Source organism: Pagrus pagrus, assembly GCF_965226575.1.
Source record: "Pagrus pagrus genome assembly, chromosome: 23".
NCBI classification, from domain to species: Eukaryota; Metazoa; Chordata; class Actinopteri; order Spariformes; family Sparidae; genus Pagrus; species Pagrus pagrus.
Genome location: NC_140205.1, coordinates 17,708,195 through 17,735,481, shown reverse-complemented (window position 1 = coordinate 17,735,481; position 27,287 = coordinate 17,708,195). Strand labels below are relative to the sequence as shown.

At 42.9% G+C, this 27,287-nt stretch overlaps 1 protein-coding gene across 2 annotated transcripts in view; it reads left to right on the top strand.

Moving 5' to 3' along the window:
* gas2l3 (growth arrest-specific 2 like 3) overlaps window positions 1-24,011 on the top strand; it is a 29,195-nt gene extending 5,184 nt beyond the window's left edge. Inside the window, exons 1-9 of one of the 2 annotated variants that reach the window (XM_084345549.1) lie at window positions 6,062-6,218; window positions 8,342-8,397; window positions 15,124-15,310; window positions 16,410-16,528; window positions 16,917-17,058; window positions 18,293-18,356; window positions 18,438-18,579; window positions 20,184-20,288; window positions 21,316-24,011. In XM_084345549.1, coding sequence (XP_084201675.1) covers window positions 8,374-8,397; window positions 15,124-15,310; window positions 16,410-16,528; window positions 16,917-17,058; window positions 18,293-18,356; window positions 18,438-18,579; window positions 20,184-20,288; window positions 21,316-22,728 — 2,196 coding nt within the window. In that variant the 5' untranslated portion in view covers window positions 6,062-6,218; window positions 8,342-8,373 and the 3' untranslated portion in view covers window positions 22,729-24,011. Of the gene's footprint in view, window positions 1-6,061; window positions 6,219-8,341; window positions 8,398-15,123; window positions 15,311-16,409; window positions 16,529-16,916; window positions 17,059-18,292; window positions 18,357-18,437; window positions 18,580-20,183; window positions 20,289-21,315 lie in introns of those variants that run through there. The other variant, XM_084345548.1, reaches the window with a different exon arrangement.
* The last annotated feature ends 3,276 nt before the right edge of the window (window positions 24,012-27,287 follow it).

The following is a 27,287-nucleotide window of genomic DNA, read 5'->3' as shown; positions in this document are numbered from 1 at the left end:
AGAGCTTTAAAGAAAGCATGTCAGTGGACCGTCTTGTTTTGGGTAAATACATGGCTGATTGTGTTTGATCCAATCTTGTGTGGCAGCTCACATCTAAGGGGCGGTGTGCTGCACACTGAAGCCTCTTTTTTTTACCGACCTGGAATCAGCTTGCATCGGTTCCTCTGCAGGCCAAGGGTTTGAAAGCAGGACATGCCTGATCCTGAGTCAGCACAGAGGGGCTTTGAAATCCAAGAGATGACCCAGTGGCGTGTGGTGAGCTGTGGATTACCATCAACAAATCAAAATGGGATTGGCAGGTGGCTCCCACTCATTCAAGCCTTTAAGATGGACTTTACTCCCACTGTCTCACCTCTGAGGAAAGACCCCTCAAACAAGGACAAGAGGAAGGAGGCCAAGAAATGCTTTAATCCTGCTTGAAAGGGTGACAGTCTTTTACCATGGAAAACCATGATGAGCAGGCTTGTACAGGCCCAGGGGCGACTGAATTGCTTTAGAAAGTAAAGTGTAATTGAAGATGTTGACGTATATTTACTTTTTCATTCTCTTCAACTGAATGAATTTCCCTCTCAACACTGTGAAGCCGGGCCCCATCTGTAATGAAAAAGGGAGGCCGGGCTCCAAATGAACCGCTCCTCCGACAGGGTAATTAAGTCCAGACACAAAGGGCTCAGCAGGAAGGAGTTTAATAGAGAAGGAGTTAGTATTCTCCAGGGAGATGCTGGGTCCAGCAGAACGCATTTGGTCTGCAGGGAAGGGAAAGGACGCAGGAGGTTGACTGGCCTGCAGCCACCTCACACCGCGACTACTGAGGACACACACAAAAAGATATTACTCATTCGTTTCTGTCTGCTTGAGTTATCAAATTAAATGCCAAAAATAGGGCCTCTTTTCACATCTCAAACCTCTCAAATAAGATTGTGTCCAGTAGAATCTTAACTGAGAGGCTTTCAGGTATAAAATATATGATGCTGAAGAAGCAGAGGCAGCTAGATATATGGGGTGAAGAGCCCACTGCCATCGAGAGGGGTGAGACAGGATAAAGCATAAAAATGGGGATAAAGATGCACAGTTTCAGTCAGTGTTTTTTTTTTTTTTTTTTTTTTTTGGCTTTTTCAGCAATCTGACAAGCAATTTTGCCGTATCACTCAGCCTCCCTTACATGCAGAGTGAAAATTTAGACACATTTCCCCTTTTTTAATCTGGTTTTCAATCATTAAGCATTCCTAAGAAAACCACATTCAGGTAAAATGAGTTAAAAGACATCATGAGGCATTGTAAGTGGAATGTTTTTCCACATAAAAGTCCCTTTGGATGACCTCCAGCCTCACAGGTACTGGTTAGGTATAGAGACAAAGCGAAGGAGGGAAAGCTCTGCGGAAAGCACGCCTTTAACACATGCTCCAATTGTGCCAACCTCCAGCGAATTAAATAATGAAATTTAAAAAAAATGTTTTTGGTTCCAGACACGTCCACAAGAAACACCTCCATAGATCCCCGGAGGTCCTTAAAACTGCACTGGCCGACTTTGGTTTTATTTTTAACTCGTGTATACTTTATTCCCCTGACACACACACAATGCGATGTACTGGAAAATCAAAAGGACATCACCGCATGACATTCTGCTTTCAACTCATTACATAATTCGTTCTCATTTCTTTTTTGCACTTATGCACGGGTGCACGCATGCACCACCGGAGTGCCGCGAGCTGCATGCCTGCGCCACGTGCTGTGTGTGTTGTGGTGACGGAGCGGCGAGGAGGTGGATGCGCTCTGCTGTCTGGAATAGCGCTGATCCTCTTAAATGATTACTAGCTGCTACCAGAGCGAGAGGGAGAGAGGCGACCTGCGTTGTAGCATGCGGACAGATGTCTCACCCCCACCCTCAACAACACACACCGCATCTATGTTTAGTTCAGGATACAGGGAAGCTCGGACTAGATCCCTATCCTTTTAATAGACTCCAGGTCTATTATCCCGCTCATTTGTACCTGGACAAAGGCAATTCATTTAATTCATTCAGCACCTTTTCCTGGCAGGAAGTTGATTGTATGTAGAGATCTATAAGAAGACAATGGACCTCTTAATGAGAAGAGTTAGCTAAATAAATTGTGGCAGTTTGGTTATATCAATACATCCCTCCTGATACAGCCAATTCGTAAGTTTTCAGTTGATGATTTTTTTTTTTTTTTTTTTTTTTTAAAGCATCTTAGTAGGTCCATTATGACAAATTGACACTGTCATCATTAAATGAAGTGTGTTTGTTTGCCAATGTATATGGCATACCTACAGGTAGAGCTGCAGCGATAGTCAATTAAAACAGTAGTGGATCTAGGGCTGGGCAAAACGATTATTTTTGTAATCGAATAATTTAGCAAATTTTTTTTCGATGCATCGATTAATCTAACGATTAATTTTTCAATTCGATTCTATTTCGATTCGATTAGCGATTATTTCCCCATAATTTGACCTATAGCAATTTACATATGCTAATTTATGTATCTCAATGAAAAAACACAAATTTCTTCATTCCAATACATTTTTATTGCTCTTAATTACCAAATTCCAAATTAAAATTCAAGTAATGAATAGCAAGCGGCCTCATGTCTTTCAGCACTTTGAGGTGCTGGTGCATAGCCATCGTGCTTTTATGATAGGCCATTTCCATTTTACAAAGCTGACAAACAACAGAGTTGCTCCCTTTTACTGTAAAATAGTCCCATACCTTCGAAATACGTGTTCTTTTTTTTGCTGAGTTCAGCGTCAGCTCCGGAGGTATCAGAGGCGCATTAATGGCGAACCGAACCAGTGTGAACAGATAAGCCGGCGGCACGGAGTGAGGGCGTGTCGGTCTGATGGTGTTCACTGTGTGATAACTAAACAGGTCCAATAATACCGCAGTTATTCATGGATAAGTGTCTGTCAGCCTGTCGGTCCGACCGACTCTTCGTCACATTTCTGGCCGAAAAACAGCATCTGTCCCCGGCAAAAAACTTTTAACTCACCAAGTGTTTGTCACAGTGAAAAAAATCACCGGGACGGTCAGCCCTCCACCGAGACTTCAGTGAACTTTCCCCCAGAAAACAGCCTCCCTCCCCGGGAGTGAAAGAGTCAGACAGCGTCCTGTTTACTGATGGTGATTATTTAATTATGTAATTTAGAGAAAAACGTAACTTTGTCACTTTCCAGGATGTTTGGTGGGTCAGGATCTCATCACAGCACATTATAACAGCATCCATATGATGATAAACAGTCAGCAGGTACATGTTTAGATTAACAGGTGGACACCGGGGAAACACGTTGAAAAAAACCACACGTCATCACCATGACGTGTACCGTCACGCCTCTTTTGGAGCCGCGGCGCCGGCTTTCTGTGTGAATTACACTCTGGTTCGTCTTTTACGTCCGAGCTGCTCGGCTTTGTGTAAACAACCAACGGCGGAGAATTGGCGAACCGCCGCTGCGGCGATAATACGGCGTCTGTGTGAAAAGGGCTACTGGCGTTGCTGCTACTCGCTGCCACCATTTTTTGTTTTGGTCGGTTGACGCGTCGACGTACAGTTTTTGCGTCGACGTATTTTTTGCGTCGACGTAATCGATGACGTCGACGCGTCGCCCCAGCCCTAAGTGGATCGAAAGAAAATTGGGTACAAACTATTTTGTTAATTGATAAATCATTTCAGTCATAAAACATTTGCTGGTTCCAGCGTCTTAAATGTAAGGATTTGTGGCTTTTCTTTATCATTTATGGGTTTTGGACTGTTGGTTGGACAAAAGATGCAATTTAAAGACCTTAGTTTGGGAAATTGCTTGGTATTTTTCACAATTTCTTTCTAACCTGAATTCCCAGTGGAAATGCTACAATCAGTATAGAATCTGAACGTAACAAAGTACCTGAAATCGGCATTGTCTGTAATTGCCAATATGTGTAAAACTGCAAAACTGCTTTCACAAATCTAACATCTGGAAACACCATCTGAGGTTAATGCTGAAAAGGGGTTGAGTTCATTCAATCTGGAAATGACATTTTTCCCTCAGGGGATAAAACCTGCAACAAAGCTTTTTATTTCACTCATAACAAGAAATACAGGTTAGTCAACCCAAACCTGACCGAGGTCTTTTGTGTACCAGGTTTCTGTGCCTCATTACTCAGTTAATCCTAATGTGGCTTTAGAAGCACTGCAATGGCTCACATGTGCACCTGAACAAAAGCTAATGTTTCAGTAATTCTAAAGGGGAATCTGGATTCTGGGAAAGTTTTAAATTCCCACTCTGTCGAGTGAAACCCCAAAAATAACATTGTTCATACGAAGTACAGCTTGTTCATCATGAGCTCGACAATCCACCACGTAAGTTGATCCACAGAGAGGCCAGCTGCATATGTGGCCCCAGTGAAATCAAATAACATAATCATGAAAAACGTCCTAGTCTTCAGGATGCTAAAACTTGTAGGCTGATGGAAACGGGGAGATGGCTGAGGAAATGGCACATTACAGATGGATGTCAGAAGAGTGGCAGCATTGTCGCATGTCTTTTCCCTCAGAAACTGTTGGGGAATGTACGTGGTAGTACTCAGTGTCACAGTGTCGAGCCCTGGCCTTTCCAGTGTGCCACTCCCAAGTTCGACAGCACTATAAAACATGTTTTGTCTTCGCCTCCCCTCTTTGGCTCCGATTCTCTCGCCCTCCTCTGTGCTTGACATTTGACTGTGTGTGGGTGCCTTTGGTCCCTGTAGGGAGCCGCGCTCTCAGGCTCTGCTGAGGCCCCAGATGCACACAACTGGAGTCCAGAGCCAAAGATTTGCCCTTTGTCCTGTGTTGTTTTGTGTGACCCTGCACGAACGCCTGTGTGCTGAAAAGAAGCAGAACCATTCTGGATTGTTTGTCTCCTCTGAAAGCCTAAATGTCGTCGTTCCATCACTTTTTCCTTGTAGTTCTGCTTTGTAGCCTTCGGGACATGGCTTTGAAAGACTTCACTGACCCTTTGAAATCCTCTCAGACAAATCAGGCTTTTCAATGCTGGTCTTTGACCTTTTTTGATCAGCAAATGATATTTCCATCCACTTTTCACTCAGTGCATGTTGAGATTTCATGACTTAATGTAAACGGTTTGATCTGCTGTTCAAAGTATACCATGAATAGAAGAGTTTGCCCACTTGTCTTTGACCGAAGATTGAGGGTACACCAAAGACTTCAGGCTAATTTCAGGGATTTACTCAGTTTTCTGTTTCTCAGTGTTATGCATGATATTGTCTCCCATGACATCTGATGTAATATCTCACACAGTATGTTCCCAAAATGAGACAATTCAGGGATGGCGGGGTAGATTTACTGGTACATACTAGAAATCATCTTCCCTTGCCTTTTAATATATTGCTTCTCAGTCAACCGGCACTGTAGTCGTTAGAGCAGAGCTCGTTGGAACAGCTGTGGAAAACCAACATCTGTGCATCTAAGTCTATCATATGATGTCATGTGTTCTGTTCTTTGTTTTCTTGGAGCTTGCTCTCTCCAAGGCAAATTAGTTGGAACCCTTTCCACATGGATGCAGGTGTCATCTCTTGATAGCTACACCGACATCCACAACCATCGAAAATACTCCAGAGCGAGAACTTCCGCACTTATTGTTTTCCTACTTCCCACCCAAACTTTCTGCTGAGTGCTGGTGTGGATATGGGGGAGTGCTCTGGTAGGACTAGAGGGAGGTGGGGGATGAAAAGGAAGTGGAGGTAACCCCCCACCTCACCTCCCCTATTCCATCTCATTCCATTTCATCGCGTCCTGGTTGGAGTTCCTGGTTTGGCTGTTGGTTTGGAGATGAGAAGGAGTGTGTGTGTGTTATGTGTGTGTGTGTGTGTGTGTGTGTGTGGTTGGGAGGGTGGCAAGCTAACAAAACAATGGAGGCTTTGTGAGAGGGTCCCGCCGTGACAGGATTGTTGGGGGGGAGCAGGGGGGCGGTAAGGGCTTAGCGAAGCGTAGCCACTTCATTAGTCAGGGCTCTCCTTTTGCACCTCCTCCTCCTCCCATCCATCCTCCCTCCCTGTCATGCTCTCGCAGCCTTCCCTTCCCCACTCACTCGTGGAACCACAGAGGCAGGAGCCGCTCTAGCTGGACAAGACCAAGCGTAGCGCAGGGTTTTGAGGAGGATGTGCTTTTGAGGCTGATCGGAGTTGTTCGGTGCAGTTTCCTCGCTCGGTACCATACTGTTTTTGCTCTGAGGTAGGTTGTCTTGTGTTGTCATCTCCCCTGTCCCGTCCTTGGCCGCTGACTTGCATCTTCCCTCCCGCGAACTGCAGTTTTGGTGTCAGATGACCAGACGCAGCACTCTCAGGCCAGCCTTTGATGAAAAACTGAGGTTGTGATGTCTCCTCTGGGGTCATTTCTAGATGTCTTTGTTCCTCGTATAAATTTCATCACTCTGTGCATGATGACATCAGTGGAAAACACCATACGTCCAGAAGTTTTACAAACCCATTTTGGTGTCGAATTTAGGTTTATATGAGGTGGTATTTCTGTGTCCGAGGAGGAAGGCGGGGTGGCAGTGGTGGGGGACTATTGCCTCAGCTGTGTTGACCAAATTATCAGTGTTATTAGGATCTACGTGCTTGTGATTGCTTTCTCCCCCCCCACCCACACTGCCTCTCTTTGTCAAACGCACACCCTAGGGGACAGTTGAGCGTCAGGGTAATCCTTCACATCCTGTGTGGGAAAGGGCAGAGAGGAGCACTCAGACTGTCCCATCACTTCCTCGTGAGAAAGTCTGATGCAGTAAAAATCAAAGAAAAACAACAGCATCCCGGTTGGCTTTCACCCAGAGGGCTGTTCGCAGCATCCTGAGTGCCTGTTTGCCTCTTATATCCGGTTACACTGTCCCATGTAATGTTCTTCCATTACTACTTATCACAACGCAGTGCATCACAGCTACATGGTATTTAACTTTCCCGAATAATTACTAGGACAACCTGCAAAATTTGGATTCATGTCTTGTAAAGTTGATTACGCACTCATTACACAGCGAATTGGAAGAAGACTAAGGGATAAGGTCTTTTTGCAGAGGAATCACTTTGATAGTGAGAGTTGATATATATATTGTACATGAGCCACGTCTGAAATGAGTTTAAAAGACCAAATGAACTTGATGGGATAATCAGGTTATGTCCTAACTGAAGCTTAAAAGTCGCTGTATGGAACCAGTTAAGCCAGCAGGTCATTCACAGGGTTTTCTCATGTGTTTATCTTGTCTCAAACAAATTTATTAAGTTACCAGCATCATTAATCTCTTACTGACCTGACTTTACACTCAGCGCAATTGAGTCAATAGATTGTCTAAATGTCTGAAACCCAGAATACAACAACTAGTGATTTTTAGATGATCATGTGAATCGGTACAATCACAGAGAATTGAACCAATATGAGAAAGGAAAATCATATACTGTTTCTGTGTATATATATTCTTGGTAAATTCATCTTTATCAAAATCTAAATTGTGATATCTAAAATCTACATTTTAGATTTTAATTGATGTCATCCAGCCCGGGGGATTGGATGTTTGTACATGCATTATAATATAAAAGATATTGACTTTACTTGAAATGAGGTGTTAGAGCTAGAGCTGGGCCTGATTAGTTTAGTGTGGCAGCTGGAACAGGCACCTCTAAAACTTCAAAAACATGGTCTTTGGGAAACACTAATCGACTTTTTTTTTACCATTCTCTGGCATTTTGTAGACAAAGAAAGGAATCCGTTAATTGAGAAAACAATCGATTAATCATCAATGAAAATAATAATTAATTGAAGGCCTAGTTGGTTTGTTCATACACAAGCTGAAATCTAAAAAGACCTGTTTGTGGTCTTAGTGGGAGTTACGCGGTTGGGCTATTTCTTGAGAGTCAGTCAGTCAGTCCAGCCACTCAGTGTCTCTGCTGGTTATCTGGCAACTCCAAGGTGATGACAAGACTCCAGCCGCTTCTGGCTGCCTTTACCAAGAAATAGTTACACTGTGTAATTCCCCTGTTTTCCCCTGCTTCTTGCCATTTATAATAAGTACAGCTAATTGCCTCCTGGCTCCACTTAAAGACATGAGAGTTGTATTGATCTTCTGATCTAACTCGAACTGTTAACAGGGAAACAAGCAATTGTTTTTATTTTTTTTATGTCAAAGTATTTTCCTTATAACTTTCCAACTTGCCCGTAATCAGATACCATGTGCATCTTGATAAGCGCTTTTCAGTGACGCAGAGGCGACTGTATTCACACTCTCTGAAATGCAGCGTGACAGAAGTACAACTGACATGTTGATATGATTTCTTTTTCACTCATCTCTCCGTCTTATCTTTCCACAGAATGAAGAAGTGAATCATCTGTGACCGCAGTCATGGCTGTCCAGACTGGCATCCAGGTAGGCTTATCAACCTCAAACAGTATTTGATGTAATTTTCTCGGCCAATTGGGAAATTTGGTCCTCCAGGTTGGTAATCAAGGATTAAGAGATTTCACGAGGCTGTTTGTAGATGTCATTAAAATTGTGTTTCTGGTCCAACCTTTGGAATTTTGGCCCGAGTACTGCCTTTGATTGGTTGCCATTTGGTTAGCTTACACAAAATTGGCAGCTAACTGTGCCATTTTCACAGATCCTGCAGACATTTTAGACCAAAACTATTTAGCAAGTGCAGCTACACATCTGTGCCAAGTTTCAAATCTCAAATTGCTGAAGTGCTGAACCTGACTGTGGGTACTTACTATTTGCACCGACAAATGGTCAGTGAGCACTGTTCTAAGTGCCGGAGCAGTGAGTCACGAAGACTATCTGTGTGCCCAATTGGAGAAAAAGTTCCCAGACTGTGCTATAGTTACTCAGATTAAATAAAGATCTGCAGACATCTGTCTCACACTCAACAGCTGCGGCAAGCCCACCTGTGTTACAGCATGCCGTCTTGTTGTTGTTATGCATGTCTGACGTTCCACTGTTCGGACCCCGAGGAGTTTCTCCGCACATTTTTGAGGGGGAGTGGGTGGAATGTGCTACACTTTTTCCTTTCCCCTCCCAGCAACGAAGTGTCAGCCATCCCAAAACCCAAAACAACAAACGTCTCGTGTTTCAGATTTGTCACATGGCAGCACCTCGTTGAGAAAGGCTTTTCTCTGTCATCTGGTTCGGAAAGTCCTGGCTCTCCCCACCCGCCTTGGACTGCGGATATGCAAAATATGCATCCCAGTGTTGTGCTCATAACATGTGGCAGGAAACCTCCCAGACTGATGCCCATGTGTTGACAAGGATTTGAAAAGCCTCCCCACAGTTGCTGATGAATTGTGGTTGAATGCTTTACCTTCAAACGCACCAGATTACCCCCAGTGATTGTGTTAATTTGAGCGTTTTTTATGTTGAGATTGATTTTATATGATATATTATCTCATTTCCCCAAAATCATAGTTACTGTCTCAAACATGAAAGAAATAACCCTCCATGATTATTTTTTTAATTTTTTTTCTTTCTTCTTTTAGTTTGTTTTGTGCATCTCAATGTCAAAGATCAGAAAAAACAACACTTGTGATGTTTAAACTGGCATCTCTCTCAAGATATAGAGCAAATGGAGCAATAGTCTCATTTGTCTGCTGTGGTTTAAACAAATTTAGTTAATTCATATGTATTTGTAGAACACACTAGACAAAAGAAGTGGATACATTTTTTTTTCTGATATTGCGTGTGATCACAGGCACCCCGTGAGGATATTGATCCATATCAGACTATCATGCTGCTGCAGAGACTGTAACACTGCAGCTACTTCCAGAGCTCAGCTCAGAGCTTCACTGCCCATGTAGAGCACAGTCACATCCGATAACTGGTCACACTCTGACTGCTCCGTTCAACCATGCTGATAATGTATGCACTCATGGAAGTATAAGTGGCATATGTGCACATCTATTAATGCAACAGTAAAACACAACCATTGTAAAAAAATACAGTGTCTGCAGGTTTTGGTTGCATGCTTTGGATATCTGATAAAATCTCAAATCTTTTGTGATGGACACAAATTGTTGCCGTGGGGTGAAAACCATGTCTCTGCGAAGCTGAAAAATCTTGTCTTGTTAGACTGACAGTGTGTTTGAGTTTTGGAATTTCTCAGCATATAATCCTGCAGTTTGAGTTCAAAAATAGAAAGCAGACATGGAGTGACATGGTTCATACAGATGTTCATCAATGAGCAGGCTCAGGTGTTGTCTCCCTGTAGCCTCTATCATGTAGCAGTAGACACTCGCATACACAACATTAATGAATACTTTCATTTGTTAAAACAGTGTTTTATTTCCTTAGTCAAGGAGGGTAAGTTTTTACCTGTGTCCGTTTTGTTAGTTCGTTTGTTGGTTTGTCAGCATGATTACACAAAAACTACTGATGGGATTAGTGCAGTTTTAATAAAACTGTTCGTCAAGTATGCACAGTATATTTTTGTTTTGGTGATTTCTAGTGCAGAAGAAATGGTGCAGCGTTTGTCTTGTTATTGTTCTAAACTACTCTAAACGTGCAGGAGGTTCGGTAGTGTTTGTTTGTAATGAAAAGAAGAAGAACTTGGTAGTTAGCATGAGAGGCAAACCATAGCTGAACAGACATAACATGAGCAAGACCTAAAATAAAGACCTCAACAGGAAGTCCAAAGAAGAGGTCACTGATTGCCCACAGTTAGACAGGCAAGTGAGCAGGTCTAAACTTCCTAATAAATAATAAAATTGCCAGCTCTTTCTAAAATTCCTCATTAAAACCAAGGCTACGTTGGCTGTCTTTCCCAGCTTTACAAAAATCTTGGATGAAAGTGACCAAATAATAGCCCAACCCAGCAGCTCTTATAGTGTTTGAAAAGAGCAGCCTGACCCTGTTAGTTCACACCTCTGGGTTTAGTCATGATCCTGGAAGGTCAATGGTCAACAGCCAGTCCATGGGAAGATTTAAAACACTGGGATAGCATGCAAAGATGGGAAGCAATACTTCACATTTAATTAAGGAATGGAAAAGTGTCTCTGTATCATTTAACTTGATCAAAATTTAACCCGTAGTTCAGGATATAGCTGAATATTTAACAGAGTAAAAACACAGTGAGGTTTTTCATTTCTCTTACTTATTGTTTACAGGCTTCTATATTTTTTTCATTTAAACACTGCATTGTCATCATGATTTCCACATCGCACTTTTCCCTTTCCCTAAACTCTCCCTGCTATTGATTGATTCAGGGAGTTTAGTCACTCTTGCTATAAGTGGCTCTGGATTAGAGCATCAGGTAAATTCCTAATGCATCAACGGTAAACATACGGGCATACACTGCTCTGTACACTGCATTTCTTACCAGGATTACCAACCTACATTCCAGCGCCTAATGGGGACATACGTGGTGAAAGAAAAATGGATTATCTTTCTCGATAATTAGTGCAGTTTTTAGTTTTCAACACAAGTTCGCTTCAAGACCTGAATGCTCCCCGTGACCCTGTATACAGTCAGGTGACGGAGTACGAGGGGGATTATCCCACTGTTCAGTCGTCTTTTCTAATCGGCACATCTTTTACGTAACTTGTAAACCTTACACTACGCTGCCTTATGTTCTAATTAGCTGGACGTAGAGAAAGGCACATATGTTGTTGTGGACGTGGAGAGCACCGCAGGCGGCCAGCCCTTCTGAACTGTTATGTAATGTGTGTGTTCGTACAAGTGTTTTTGAGCATGTGGGTCGGCTCTTCCCTTTTAAAGTGAGGTGACCTTTTCAGAACTGAACATGAGGTGTTTTTGATACTTTCTGCTTTTTTTCATGTGTGTACACGAGCACCACATATTTGTTCCCATTCCCCCTCCCTTGTGGGTTCACAGGTCACCCCCCTATGGGGATGAGTGTGAGGGGGGAAAGAAAGAAAGAACTTCCCCAAATCAAGGACATCCACTTTGGTGTTGATTCTTAACATTTGTTTGCATGTCTCTAATCCAAACAGTGAACTAACACTGTCCTTAAGGGTTCAACCGACAATCACATTACACAGTGAATTTATTAAATTAGTAAGATGAGTCAAAATTGCCTGAAGTCGAATGTTAAAGGGACATGCTGTCCCACATCAAGCTCAGTCTACTTGTCACGAGGGGAACTACTTAGCCATTTAAACTGGTTGTGTAATGTCTTCTGTGGTTCTGAAGAGAGCTTTTACCAAGTTTTACCAAAAAAACAAACCTGATGACATCATCAGGGTTATCTCGGATCGAAGCTGAGACATTTGAATGGAGTTTTGAAAGTCTGAAGAATAAACTGGAGGTGTGAAGTTTGAAATGGAGCTGGGCGATATGTCCATAAAAACTATTGCAATTTTTTTTGTTAGAGCATTATTGTCTGGTCAAGGAGTGCATTTAAAGCATAAGTTCAATTAGAACTCTTATCCAATGACACAACTCCTTATATAAATGTACGTTTATCCTCCATACACACACGCATATCTCCTCAAAAGCGCATAAATGCTAGGACTGGACTGACCAAATAAAATATCACTATTTTTGACCAAATAATGGCATTGCAACAATATTAAAGTGTAACTAAACCCCTAGGTTTTGGCTGAGGTGCATCTGGGCTGGAAATTCAAAAAATGCCTTGATTGTGGGCGGGGCTCCAGGAGCCGTTAAGACAGGTCCAGTCACTCTGTGCAGCCTCCAACAGAACACAGAGGGGCGGGGCGAACAGTGGTGGCTCGTGATGTAAGCTGCCTCCAAAACGTCATCGGCCTCCATCTCAGCCAATAGCAAAATTCGATTGTAATAGCCGGGCTTCAACCCATAGAGGGCAGTCACTCTTACATTTTTACAACAAAATACACCAAATTGAAATATTTTGACTAAAATGTCAAGAGTTGGACCAGAATACATCAACACTACTTCATACCCAAATACATTTGTTTTCATTAGAAAAAAGTGGTTTGGGGGTTAAGTTACACTTTAAAGGAATGACTATTCATAATTTTAAAAAATATGAACCCAATAAGATTTTTGATAATAATCACGATATATGATATCCAAAATCTAAGATGATATATGGTCTCATTTTTATGTAGCCCCTTAAAGTTGAAATGCAGTGTGAAAACACACATGCACAGAAGGTGTTTTTAAAGTGGCATTGAAATGTATGAAAGAAGAGTTTTATCAAACTAAAACATAAACGGTGAACAGTGATTTTTACACCCATTGTAACAGATGTTGCCCAAACAATGTTTGCCATTGTCCTATAAACATTCAGTATCTTGATTTAATGCTTTATTGAAGCTATATCACGCGACTCAGTACATACCCACACACACACACACACACACACACACACACACACACACACACACACACACACACACACACACACACACACACACACAGACAGACACACACACACCGTATTCTTAGCAGTGTTGTTCGGAGGCGCTCAGAGCATCAGCCGAAGTATATTACTGTAAAACAGCAGCCTCTCTGTTCGACTAGCCAGAAGGTTTCCTGTTCGCAGGCCGAACCAACACAATGAAGTCAAGGCCTGAACAAGACTCAGCCTTGTCTTAAGCACAATAACTCCTTCACCACAGTGGAAGCAATGTCCCATTATCGCCCGATGACATGTGATGGATACGAAGATTAAAGGCTGTATCTTAAACAGATGTCAACAAACTGGACAGAGGGAGGGGAGGGGGGTCATCCAGAAGCGAGTTATGTAATGTCTGGACAAGTCGTCATAGTGCACATCTGCTGCTGGTTTCCAGATTACCACTCCTGCAGGCTGAGAACAATGAAAAAGTTAAAAATAAAATGGCCAATAGCCATTTTGTTAATCTGAATTAAATGAATCTTTGAGGAAGAGAAGCTTTTGTACTCTATACTTCATTAAAGCTTGACAACCAAGAGCTTGGTTTACTTTAAAATCAGGTTATTCTACTTGTATGTCAAATAATTTCAGAAATGTAGAAAATCGGGAAACCTAGCACACCGACACTACAAAGGATTATTTCCCGTCTCCTTTCATATCAGAGATGTGGTGAATTGTCAGTGCAGAACTGAAGTATGAGAGAGAAGGGAATGTGAGGGAGGGTGTGACAGTAGAGATGGATATGTTGGGACATCAGTGTCGAGAGCCAAGATCAGCGGCTCGCTCTAGGCTCTGAGCCCCGGACTGTGAACAAGTACTAGACACCCATTTAAGCAGTCAAGTGCAACAGCAGTCAATTGTCTCGGTTTTCCTTTTAACTAAAGAATAACTCAAGAATAAAAAAATGACATGAAATGTCAGATTATCTTCCAGTGGACAATGAAAGACATTACAAAATAAGAAACATGTTGGGTGGTTAGAGATGAAAGCTGAGGATGTGGTTTTCACTATAATGAAGTTGACCACAGTGGTTAACTGGCCGAGTTGGAGCGCAACGGCAGCGTCAGAGCGTGCTGCAACTCCAACAGAGCATAGCAGTGATGTGTGGTGTGACGGCATCCCTGACGCGTCCGCTCTGCATGGATAGGTCAATAAAACTCCTCTGATATTCTCACAGTGCAAGGCTGAATGTTAACTAGAGTATGATAATGTAGTCTTGGCTTGTAGAGAAGGTCGCTGTGGAGAAGCACCCAACCGATATACAAGCAGTCCATAATAAGGTGTGTCCCGTACGCTTAGCTAAACCGGCTATGATGGTAGCTTCTTATTTAATATACAGATATGGATTTTGGTATCAAGCTTGTCATCTGACATGAAACACAAAGAAGGCTAAGAAGTGTTTTCCCCAAAATATTCCTATTCCTTTTGAAGTTGAATGTCTTAAAACCGTGACTGAGGGAGTCGCTCTCGGCTCAGATTAGGCAGATGTCTCAATAAGTGGGCAGCCACACTAATCTGTTACAACATTCTGTCAGGCTTTCAGTTTGTGCGTCTAATCCTTTGACTCATACATGGAGATGAAGTAGACCCTATTAAATCTTTCATCTTTAGAAATCTTGGTGGTTGCTGCTACTTTTTTCTGAGAACAATCAAAATCAAAACTGATTTTGCTTTGTTTTTTGTCCAGAAAAGTTTAACCCCCATTTTATTTCGATCAACATGGACATCAGTAACCTTCCACTTTTCCCTCCTCTCGTCTCCAGGTATGGTTCGGGGAGAAATTCGATGCCCCGTTGCTGAGCCCTAGGAGCCCTCGCAGCCCATTAGCACAGCGGCACGGCCCCGGCCTTGCAGACGTCTTCCAGTATGACCAGTGGCTGGCAGTGCGACATGAGGCCACCCTGGTGCCCATGCAGGAGGATCTGGCCATCTGGCTCACAGGCATGCTGGGTAAGTGATGCTTGTCATCCTAGAAGTACTGTTTTTAGTGGGTTGAACTCATTATTTTTTTTTTTGCCTACTCTGACTGTGCAGTATCATGTTGTTTGGACATATTTCTGGGAAAACGGATGTTAATATTTGGATTACTTTTACTGTATTTAAGTAACGGAGTAAATGTGTTCAAACCTGTGCATCTGTGAATTATCATCGTGAAGTTGCATGCTAACAGTTTGCCCCTCGAGGTTAGGAAAATACCGCAGCACAATTGACACAGGTCTCCCGTGTAATTGGATTTAGTTGCTGCCATTTCCAACTTGTCCTTTGCAAACCGCAGAAACAGGAGTGGAACAAAATCCCTCATTTCGTCCGTCTCCACCATTATACTGACATCTATTGTCCCACATGACACAATGGAGCAGTGAGGAAACTGAAGCTGACTGGAAACTGACTCTATTGTTGACTGGTGAAACCGTTTTCAGAAGCAGACTTCAGTTTTTCTCATGAGGAATGTGGACAGGTACTAAACGCTCAACGTGAGTTATTGGTACCGTGACCACGATGACCTGTATACCACATTTTAGACTTTTTAAACTGTGTTACCCATCTGATAGTCAGTCCTGAGGGGCCGGATGCTGCAGAAACAGGTGGCGTGCAGCGGATAAAGTTTCAAGCCTCGAGGCTCGGCCGTTGTTGAGTGAAAAATAAACTGTTGTGGAGAAATCTTTGTCACTTAGTGTTATAGCTTTTGTGGATTTTGTTCCCAATGCAAATTTGGTTCACATGGCCTTTGTTGAGTTTCCTAAGGCGGTGATTTACAATAAGGGGTCGTGGGAGCGCCATAAGTCCTTGGGGAGTTTATAGGGGTGTCCTCTGTTGAAGTGTTTCTGTAAGGTCCAACAACAAAAGACATTGTAGACAAAAAAAAAACTGCTCAGTGAGTGAAAATGAATTATGTGTTAAATCTGGGCTGTAATTGTATTGTATGATGTACTGGAGATGTGGTTCTGACCTGCAGAGGTGATACTAAGTGGGACAGTATTGAAAAAGTAGGATTATTTGCATTGAGCAGTACGTTTTATTCTGCATCTTTCCACTGTCATTTTTCCAGGAGAGGAGGTGAGAGCAGAGTTTTTCATGGAGGAGCTGAACAACGGCGTGAAGCTCTGCCAACTTATCGGCGTGCTGCAGACCAAGATCGCCCAGAGCTGCCCCTCTGCACTCTGCAAGGTGAGTCAGACAGCACTGATGAAAATAGCTTGGATGATTGTCCAAAGGGCAGCTTTCATGCTCACACATGGGGGGATGTTTGGGGAGAACTGTGCAGGTCACAGTGTGGACTAATCTCTGACTGAAGACCAGTTTTCTGTTAACTCTCGGAAGCTGTCAGGTGGAGTTTTGCCACTATCTACAACATTTTGACAGTATAGATGAAGTTAGTGTTTAAAAGAGATTATTAGCATACATTAAAATCATGCTGTTTACCTTGTACAGAAGATAAGAGCACAGAAGCTCCCATATTCTCACATTTCACATATCCTTTTTTAAAAACGCATGCAAACCTTCACATTGTTTCATGATTATAAATATGCTTCATGAAGTTTATTTTTCCCAACAGTTGTTCCCCACGAGGAAGGTTGCATGTAAGAGGGACGCCTCTCCAGGTTCTTTCTTCGCTCGCGACAACACCGCCAACTTCCTGGCCTGGTGTCGTCACATCGGCGTGGAGGAGACCTACCTCTTTGAATCAGAGGGCCTCGGTAAGAGCTGCAACAGATGTCACTTAAACTATAGACTGCTTTCATTTATTCTGGAGTAAATAAATCATTTTCATCCCCCTGTCTGTTGCTCTCCCCCTGTATCCCAGTCCCTGAGCAGCGGCCATAACTCTGTTAAAATGTGTCTGAGTAAATTTGACCTTTGAGTTTTAGGAAACAAGAACTTTGTTTGATTTTGGCTTATATGACCACGTTATGTACACGTGAGTCTGTTGTAATGCAATAACCCATGGTAACTTATTTAAGTGCTTCTTCTGGTGTTTGGGCAAAGACGGAGTAAGTTTGTCACAATCCTGTCTATTAAACAACCAGACAAAAGTTACGTAACAAAGAGCTTTGGTTATCCAAGCAGAAATTTTCAACCAGGAATGTAAATCTTTTATTCCAGGGTATCGAAGTGCAACAAAGTGTCCAAAAAAACTTTCCTCCACCTGTCTGGAAATAGTATCATGATGAGTTTTCCTGCATGCACTTGGCCACTGTCTATCTACTGGAAAAAACTCTTGCTCTTTTTCCTCTTCAGCTTTTATTTCTTCCAGTTGAGTCGAGAATATGAAACATAAATGTTACCTGTCAGCTGTATTTTCAACAATTAAGGACTGTGTCCTTTTCCGTTTAAATAAGAACCTCAGTAAATGTGAATATAATCTACTCCACACTTTTTGGAGCCAGTGTTGGACTTCATACTGAGGATGTTTACAGTATAAAAAGGACTGCCATTGTAAGCTCATAATAACTTCGCAGAGCTCTGTCGTTTAAGCCTTACTTCTTAATGGTTTAATAGGATCTGTTGTGGAGAGCAATCACCCTGAGTACACCGTATGGGGGATCACTCCATTACAAATAATGGCTCTCCAAAAAACCGGATTGGAGCGATTTAGAAAGAAATCCGTTCGTCTGCCGCTCCAAGAATGGAAACCGATTCTCTAATTCTTCAATATATTTTTGTTTACTGAATATCCTTAAATTACTTTATAGTTGTGCTCTCCAGCCCAAACTTCTGTCCTCTTCTGCACGAATCACCCAGCAACCCCTCAGGGGAAAAACTGACTGAATCGTACGTGCTCATAATGTCACGTTTTGGAATCTAACACGAGAGTTTTGTCACACCTCGTCCCTCCTCTTCTCTTCTCTCTCTAATGAAAGCCGAAGTGGCAGCTGCTTCTTCGGATCATTTATTAATAGTCTGTTAATTGTTGTGTTTCTTTTGCCTCAGTGCTGCACAAGGAGCCTCGGCAAGTTTGTCTCTGTCTGCTGGAGATCGGCCGCATCGTCTTGAAGTAAGTGAACAAAGACGAAGAAGAAACATTGCAACATTTTAGACACAGAGGAGCACATGTAACCTCTGCTGTGTCTCTCAGGTACGGTGTGGAGCCTCCTGTGTTGGTGAAGCTGGAGAAGGAGATCGAGCTGGAGGAGACTCTGCTGATGACAGAGGAGCCGCCTCCAGCCGTTAAGACCTTCAGCGTCTGCTGTCAGCACGGCGGCCTCTACCAGCCCGGGGTGAGTTCTGACTGACAGCGGGAACGTGCTGTTTTTAAACATGAAACTTTCCACCTGGAGGCAGGAAGCGTGGTACAACCAAACAGTAAAACAAACAAAAAAGAACTGCTGAAGCAAAGTGTTGAAGGGCTACAGCTGATCACGTTAGCGGCACATAGGTGGTACATGTGCGACCCAGTTGAAGCAGAGCCAAGACTCTTGCCGCTTCACTGGCGCCCCACAGGGTATGATACATCACCGCCGATCACGTGACGCTCTGCCGGCACGCGGTGACTCGCTGTAGCGAAGATACATGCCGTCATATAGCCATAAGCACACGCGGCAGTGAACTTGCTGTTTTTGTACCAGTGTAAACTCTCCATCTCTCTCAGAGTGCAGAATGTCCTCCTTCAGCTGTGGTTATTAATCATTACTGATGGGCATTGTGTTTCCAACACTGTCAGCGTTTGTTGGGTTTATTCTCCAGTGGGTCAAATGAGGCTCCAACACATAGAGGGTTGGGGGTTTTATTCCCAGAGGAGACAGCAGGGCTAAAAATAACTGAACTCATTGAAGCGGAAGGCCGTTTGGATAAAAGCGTCAACATACTTGCGTTTTCCTTTTCCACATCCAAATAAGCAGGAACTTATTTAAGTTGAGTGCGTCTTCATCGCCTTGTCACTTAAATCTCATTGTAGGATTTCATCATGTCTCGCTGCTTGATTCAGTGGCTGTAATTGGATTATTGCTCACTTATGCAGCAACAAAAACTGGAGGCCCTTAAATATATTGGCTTATTTTCTAGCCAACTGTAAACATTAATGATATCATTCACAAAAGGCACATTTCCACCCAGCAGTCCAGTCTTGTTTATTTCCATTTTCCAGTTTTTTTGTTACCTAAGAACACACGAGTTGTCTTGTTGTCTGTGCCCTGGTGAAGGATTTCTCTTGTTTCGTAAGCAGTCTTGTCCTGAGAGTAAAGTAGCACAGAAGCCCCCTCACACAAGCAATCCTTAGCATAAAACAAGAAACATTAGCATAAAACAAGTAACCTTATAATAAACGTATTATTAGCGTAAGACAAGTATTAGTGTAAAACCAGTAATGTTCGCAAAAAACAAGTAACATTAGTAATAAAACAAGTACCGTTAAGTTACTTGATTTAGGCTAACATTAGTATAAATAATATAGTTGGCATACATTAAAATCCTGCTACTCATCCTGTTTACCCAGTATAGAAGTGAAGAGCACAGAACCTCCCTCTTTCTGGATATTTGTGCTGCCTGCAATATGTACAGGCAAAATACTCAACTTCTCAATAGCTCTCATGAGCTAACAGGACGTCCTTTCATTTATGATATGGGCACAAAAAAAAATCTGTTTTCAACCCCCCACACTTGCTGCCTTGAGTCTTTTCTTAATCAAAGTTTATGTCCTTGCTGTGATAAACAACCAATTACAGAGAAGAAAGACCAGAAGACATTACATTTCCTTCATTGTGTTCTTAATGTAATAAGATTAGCGTAGTTCAGGGTGTAATGAAAACAAGGCTAAAGAGTCCAGTATTGCTGCCAATGAGTCCGCCAATATGGCCGCCTGATGGTCCTCTTTTATCCTTTGTAGGAGCACGGCATGGACGACCCACCCTGCAACTGCTCCAACAGGGTGTCCATTGAGTACCTGTCAGAGGGACGCTACAGGCTGGGAGACAAGACCCTCTTTATTCGGGTGAGTGCTGTGAACACACACACATAGACACTCTCTGCAGTGGCAGCAGACTTGTGTGTTGGCACGATTCACGTCAGTAATCCAGACAATCCAGTCAGTCACTGAGTTGTCCCATTCAGAAGTGGCAGCTCAGTTATGTCACAGCCTTTGAAATGCACTTCATCATGTCAGTGTTTCATTTTCTGTTATTCTGAGACAGAAATTCTTGTTATAGGAGTAAGTCTACGCTCCAGTTCTGCAGAAACACTTCAAATACATAAAAAAGACATTTTTACAATAGAAGAGTAGGGGGGAGTGTTTGGGTACTGGAAGACCAGAATGATCTACACGGTTGACCCTGCAAGTCAGCCATTCTGTTGTTTACGCTGACCTTCGACCAAACAAAAATGCTATTTCCCTGTTGGTGTGTGAAGAAACACACTGTTTTAAAAGCCTTGATGTATGAATTTAAGTATTTTACAAACCTAAATTGAACTCAAAATGTTTCATTCAAACCGAAGAAGCACATCATCATTGAGTCTGTTCAAATAGGCACTGGTTCATTTACTAATACTGCATGAAACCACTACAGTGTGCAGTACAAGCTTAAATACTGTGTTGATATCACATTAAATGTGTGGCAACACCAGCTGCTGCCAGTATGTATGTGTGTGTGTGTGTGTGTGTGTGTGTGTGTGTGTGTGTGTGTGTGAGCTCTGGCAGACATGCAGCGTACAGGATTCTTCACTACATCACTGGAGGTTGTGATTGGACACATGTAAGCTCATTACCCAATCGTGGTGGATTGTGTTAGGCGATTACATCATAATTACACTGCTGTCCACGCCTCAGGACAGACACACTCATATATAGATCCACAGCTGCTATTTCAGGAACTTCCACGAAGGTGTCACTGTTGATTTCTGACTGTTCTTTCATTTAAAGACATTTAAGGGGTTAGGGGCTTTCTTTTTGTATTATTCCAAACTAAATGTATTTTTCATTTGGAGAAAATGTGTTACGAAAAATGATTTTTTTCGCTTCACAGATGCTTCATGGTAAACACGTGATGGTGCGTGTGGGTGGAGGCTGGGACACACTGCGTGGATTCCTGACGAAGTACGACCCTCTGAGAGTGCTGCAGTTCACCACTCTGGAGCAGAAGATCCTGGCCTTTCAGAAAGGCCCCCCCGGCCTGGGAGGACACCATGGCAACCATGCAGCTCCGCCCCCTCCTCCTGACATGGACCCCCTCGCCGCCGTCAACAACCTCATCTCCTCCTCGTCCTCCTCTTCCTCCTCCACCTCATCATCTTCCTCTTCCTCAGGCCCGGCCTGTAAGCCGGTGTCTGTGACCCCTGCAGGTCAGACGTGTCGGTCCTACACCGCCTCCCCGGCCTGCACGCCAACGCTGCCCAGAAAATGTCCTGCCGCAGCACCCAAGAAGCACCTCCAGGGGACACCCTCATCCCCCAGGAAACCCACCCAGCTGCCCCTGCCCATCACCACCAAAGGTTCCTCCTCTCTGCCGTCCACGCCTGTGGGAAACTCCAAACAGTCTCCCAGCCCGACGTATCACGGAGCACACGTCTTTCGCAGAGCTCTGACTCCATCCTCTGCTCCATCACCTACCCCTGCAGATCCAAGCACCACCTCCAAACTGAAGCTCAAACCGTCGCCCCGCGGCCCCGCCTCTCAGCCCAGGAGCCCCGTCTGCCCAGAGCCATCTTCCAAATGCCCCAAACCCTCCAGCCCCTGCACCTCCCCCACCGCTTCCTCTGTGCCTCGCCCCATCACTGCTCCAGTACGGGCCCCCGCCGCTAAAGATGGCCGGCCCCCAACAGGTGGCAGCCAGCGCTCTCGCCTTGCACAGCGCCGCCCGGGCTCCCCAGCCTCACGCCTCCGTCTAGAGGCGGCTAGGAGGGTGCGGACGGCCTCAAAAGCCGCAGTGACGACCTCGAAGTCCACAGTGACGACAACGCCAAGAGCAGCGACAGCATCACCCCAAAGTCGGACCCCAACTCCCAGCTCTCGGACAGCCTCCCCGGGGCTGCCAAAACCCGCCTGCTCCTTGCCAAAGAGCAAAGAGGTTACAGCCAAAGCCAAGGGGCCGGCCCAACCCAAGGCGGCTGCTGCCCCTCCACGCGGGCCTGCTGCTGTCCCCGGGCGGGTCCCGGGGGACAACACAGGCCCTTCCTCTGCCAACAAAGCCAATCAGAAAACACCAGCCACAGCACAGAGAACGGGGCGGAAGCAAGCAGCTCCCACTAACCCCATCAACGGGAAGACAACTCTGAAACCTGTAGCGACTCCAGGACCAGCGCTGGCCCCGCAGAAAACCAGCCCCAACGTCAGAGCGGTTAAGACGGAGCCCAGCGTCAGCAAGAAGATCCCACAATACAAGGGCAAGAGCGGGGACCCTTATTTCGAAATGAACAGTAGGAGGAGGCAGAAGACGTAAGTGGACAGTCTCTGAGGACTTCACCAGAGCCAGCAGGCTGGTCCCACATGGCTTATTACAAACCAGCACTTGTTGGAGCTCAGACTTTCCAAACAAATGAATCATGTCACTAATCCCCATCAGAGAGCTTCTACTTCTGACCTTTCTTCTGTCTTCAGATGTTTTTTGTATGTTATTTAACTTTTGTTTATTTAGATTTTTTTAATCCTAAAGGGTCTAAAGTGTGATGATTTGTATGTCTTGTCTTTGTGGTGATTCAGTGGTCTGTTTTGAGAGGTCAGCTCCACGTACCTGGTTAACACTAAACTTGCACAATGTTTACATTCTCACCTTCGTTACACGTACAGCCGTTACAAATGGTTTGTGTCAACTGACTTTTTAAGAACAAAAGATAGATTTTAGTATAAAACCATGATCAAACACTAACCTCAATGCTTTTTTTGTTTTTTTAGCTCAACACCAGATTACAGGATTTCATGATTTTAGTAAAATGCACTTCATGGCTAAGCAGCTTCAGAGTTCTGTTTTCGCCAACAGCTTACCAAAGTTGTGAAACGTCTGGAGTTCAGTGACACAACTGGAACACAAATGATGGCTTCTGGTTACTTTTTCCTCTCCAGTGAGAACATCCTGTCCACTGGTGGATCGTCACATAGGTCACTGATTTTTTTTTTTTTTGTATAAATGCTATCTAGGTGGAAGGTTCCTGTCAGTGGTGCCGGACAAAGCGCCATCAGGAACGAACCTTCCTGTCGTGTGCCTTCATCAGAAACCCTCTCGTTTCTTGGTGGCATTAGAATGTATTAGATGATCTGGGGGTGGTGGTGGTGGGTGGAGGTCTTATGGTTTTTTTGATATTGAAAATTGCACAGTGTGTACGAGCACTCATGACTTTTGGTTTCTCAGAGAAAAGCCAAGAGTCGCAGATGAACTACTGATCAAACGCCTCTTTTCTTTCGAGCAGAAAAACAGTTGCGGCTCCTCCGGCAGCCAAAATCATTTTAGAGCAGAATCTACTTGGTATAGACTTTGTTTTTATATGGTTTCTAATTTTTCTGTGTATTAAAAATCTAGTTTTCTATGTGGTGTTTGTGTACGTGTGAGTGTGTGCGTGTGTATACAGTATATATATTATCAGTGAGGCTTTTTTCTTGTTTGGCACTTTACAGAAACCGCCGTGTTTGTCAGAATTTGAATGTTGATTACGTCGATTGTGTCTCTTGTTCCAGCTACCTTTTTTTTTGTCTTTTTGATCAATAAATGGACAAGTGTTTTAAAGCTCATCTCGACTCTGTTGCTTTCGTCTTCTCGGACACATTTTTGCTGTTGCACGTTGGCGCTCTTAAAACTGTCTTAGCCTGGATACCAAACAAAGCCCTCGGAGCATTCAGACTGTGGAGAAGGAGTAAGGAGAGCAACACCGGTGCTTGGCAACATGCAGGAGAAATGTAGAAGAATCTGTTATTATGCTATTTAAATTACTGTTTGCTTAGACAGGCAGGGACTGAGTGGAGGAGACGTGATTTAATGTCGGTGAACCACAAGGATGATTTCAGGTATTTTGACTGATGAGATGAGACGTGTATAGACTGAGCATGATCTTAACATGCCCCTCACTAATGTTAGCTTGTTGCATGTGTTGGGGCAGGAAAATGACGTCTCTATTATACATTTGATTGCAAAACTGAATCAATGGACACGACGTGCCAGGGCCAAGGGGTTAAAGTGTAAGCAAGACATAAAATGTCAAATGAAACACATAACTTATATAATAATAATGGGTTTTTAAAGGATAAGATCACCCAAAAATGATAATTCCATCATCTACTCACCCTCCTGCTGAAGGAAAGTTGGGTGAAGTTTCGTAGTCCACGAAACATTTCTGGAGCTTCACAGCAAAACTGTTGCAGCGTTCTCCCAAACAACTGAAGTAGATGGGGACTTCTACAGAAGCCCTAACATGCCAAATTTGATTTGAAAAGATCTTATTTTCACCCTCAATGTGTGTTTGAGCTTCAGACAGAGTGGTTCAGGTGTTCAGGAGAAGTCTGAAATGTTGTATTGCTGCGAAAGTCCAGAGATGTTTTGTCGACCACAAAATTCACCACTCACCTTCAACCATCGGCAGAAGGGTGAGTAGATATGGGCTGAAATTTCATTTTTGGGTGAACTGTTCCTTTAAGGCCTTATTAGCTGCTTATTTAATAATTGTACATTTTAAATAAAGGTTTTTGTTATAAAATGTACTTTTGTGGATATTAAATTTTATTATAACAATGTTATTTTGAGCTGCTGACGTCATAGCAAACAAATAAAATATCTTAGGAATGAAAATTCAACCACCATTTTTGATGCAATATAACCACAGGGGGAAAAAACAAGTGTAACTTTGTTTTAACATCCAGTCCACAGACAGAACAACATGAGTCAATGTTTTTTGCTTTTTTGCAAATGATGTGCAGGACCCTTAATGGAAATGAACTACAGACTTGTGTGACTTTGCTGCCATCTAGTGGCTCTAAACAAACACTGCAACTGCACTGGTGGTCAAAAGTAATAATTTATGTTGGATCATAAAGAGATGGGATGAAAAAAGATGGCCTCTTTTAAACTTATAAAGTCAACTACACAAGCAAAACTCTAAATACATTCTCACGATAAAAAGTAATTTACTTTTAGTCATTGTATGGTGTCACTGTGCTTCTTTTAACAATGCAAACCTACACTCCAGCTCAGTAGAGAGGTCCACAGGGACGATCAGCAGCTTAGATGGAATCAGCTATTGTCAACTGATTAGTATACTGATGCACTGAGCCATTTTAATTAGTCACAAAGGCATTCTGGACACCAAAGCTTATGTCAAAAAATAGTGTTTCTAAGCCTTTTAGAGGCAGCAGTGGAAGAAGTATTCAGATTCTTCACTGTCATGAACCAGCTCTGGGTTCAGACAAAATATGGGAGACCACACCGAGATTTCAATTGATTAACAAAAGGAGTTTATTGTACAAACTAAATAACTATAAACACAAATAAAATAAAGTATGTAGGTCAGTATTATCAATGGTGTTTGAAGTGTATGAGTGTGTGTAAGTGTAGTGCAGTGTAGCAAATAACTCTAACCAAACATAACCAAACAAAAGCCCTGCATGTTGGGAAGGAGAGAGAGACAGAAGGAGCCCTGATGTGGATCAGTTTCAGGTGAGGCATCTCCTCCCGACACGCCTCCTCAATCACCTGCACAGAAATGGGTTAACACACACCAAACCGGACAGGGTCATCACATCACTAAAGTAGAAGTACTAATACCACAGTGTGAAAAACACTACAAGTAAATATGCATTCAAAACCTTACTTAAGTAGAATTATGTAAGTATCACCAGCCGAATGAAGTGCTGTGTTGTTATATGTGATGGTTTTTTATTAATATTACTGCTGCATCAATGTGTATGTGTCATTTTACTGCTGTACATGTTTAAAGTTGAGTTTTAACCACTTGTTGGGTAGTTCATCCACAGAAACGTGTCATATTTATACACAAAGATCATCAGATGTTTGCAGCCCGGCTGTCCTGAGAGAACCACGTATTTGTAAAAAGTCAACCTTTCATGACATCGGGAAAAAAAATAGCTGTTTTCAGCTTTGTGACGATGCATTTTCCAGCTAATCCAAGAGGGCTTTATCAATATTTAGCTGAAGAAGTAGGAGAATTTTGTCAACAAATAAAGGGACAGTTAATCCTTCTGTTTATGTGAAAAAAAAATCCAATTTTAAATCACCAAATTTGGAGATACATGGTTCTCATGGCACAGGAGGGATATGGAAACTTGTAACCTGGAAAAAAACAGTAACTAAAGCTGTTGGACAAATGTAGAGGAGTAAAAAGGAACAATATCTCCCTTTGAGATGTAGTGGAGGAGTAGCTTAAAGTTCCATATAATTTAAGTCCTCACAAAATTAGCCTGACTTTGTACTTAAGAACAGTTCTTGACTAAATGTGCTGCTGATTAGAGGTTAAGACCCTTGTAGGTTTTTTAGGAGGGAAAACAACACAGTAAAAATCCTTAAAGCTGCTACAGTCAATATTTCAAATTAGCAATTGCTCAAATGACCACATCCCCACCGTTCTCTTCAGCTGCAGAGGGTTTTAGCTTCTTTTAGCTTGTTGTTTTGGTTTTAGTGTCCCCCACCCCCCCAACCCTGCTGGTTCGATTCTCCAAGTTTTCCACCTCAACGAGTTACTGGAGGTTTAATGAACATAGATTCAATGAAGATACAGAATAACATTACATTCATTGTGCTTTCTCATATAACTGCTGTGTTTTTAATACCACCAACTCATTTTTTAATTTCAACATTATTAAATAAGTTTTTTTAATGAACACTTTTGGAACACTTGGTATCTTTTTTAGAGGCGAAAATGTTTTTTTAAAGTGCACACATGCAGATAAGTTAAACACAGAATGCTGGACAGGAGCAAAAGTGAAAAATACAAAAAACATTTATCTTTTCATGTGTAAAAAAGATATCGTGTATGGTCAGTGCAGCAAGTCTTGTGTGTG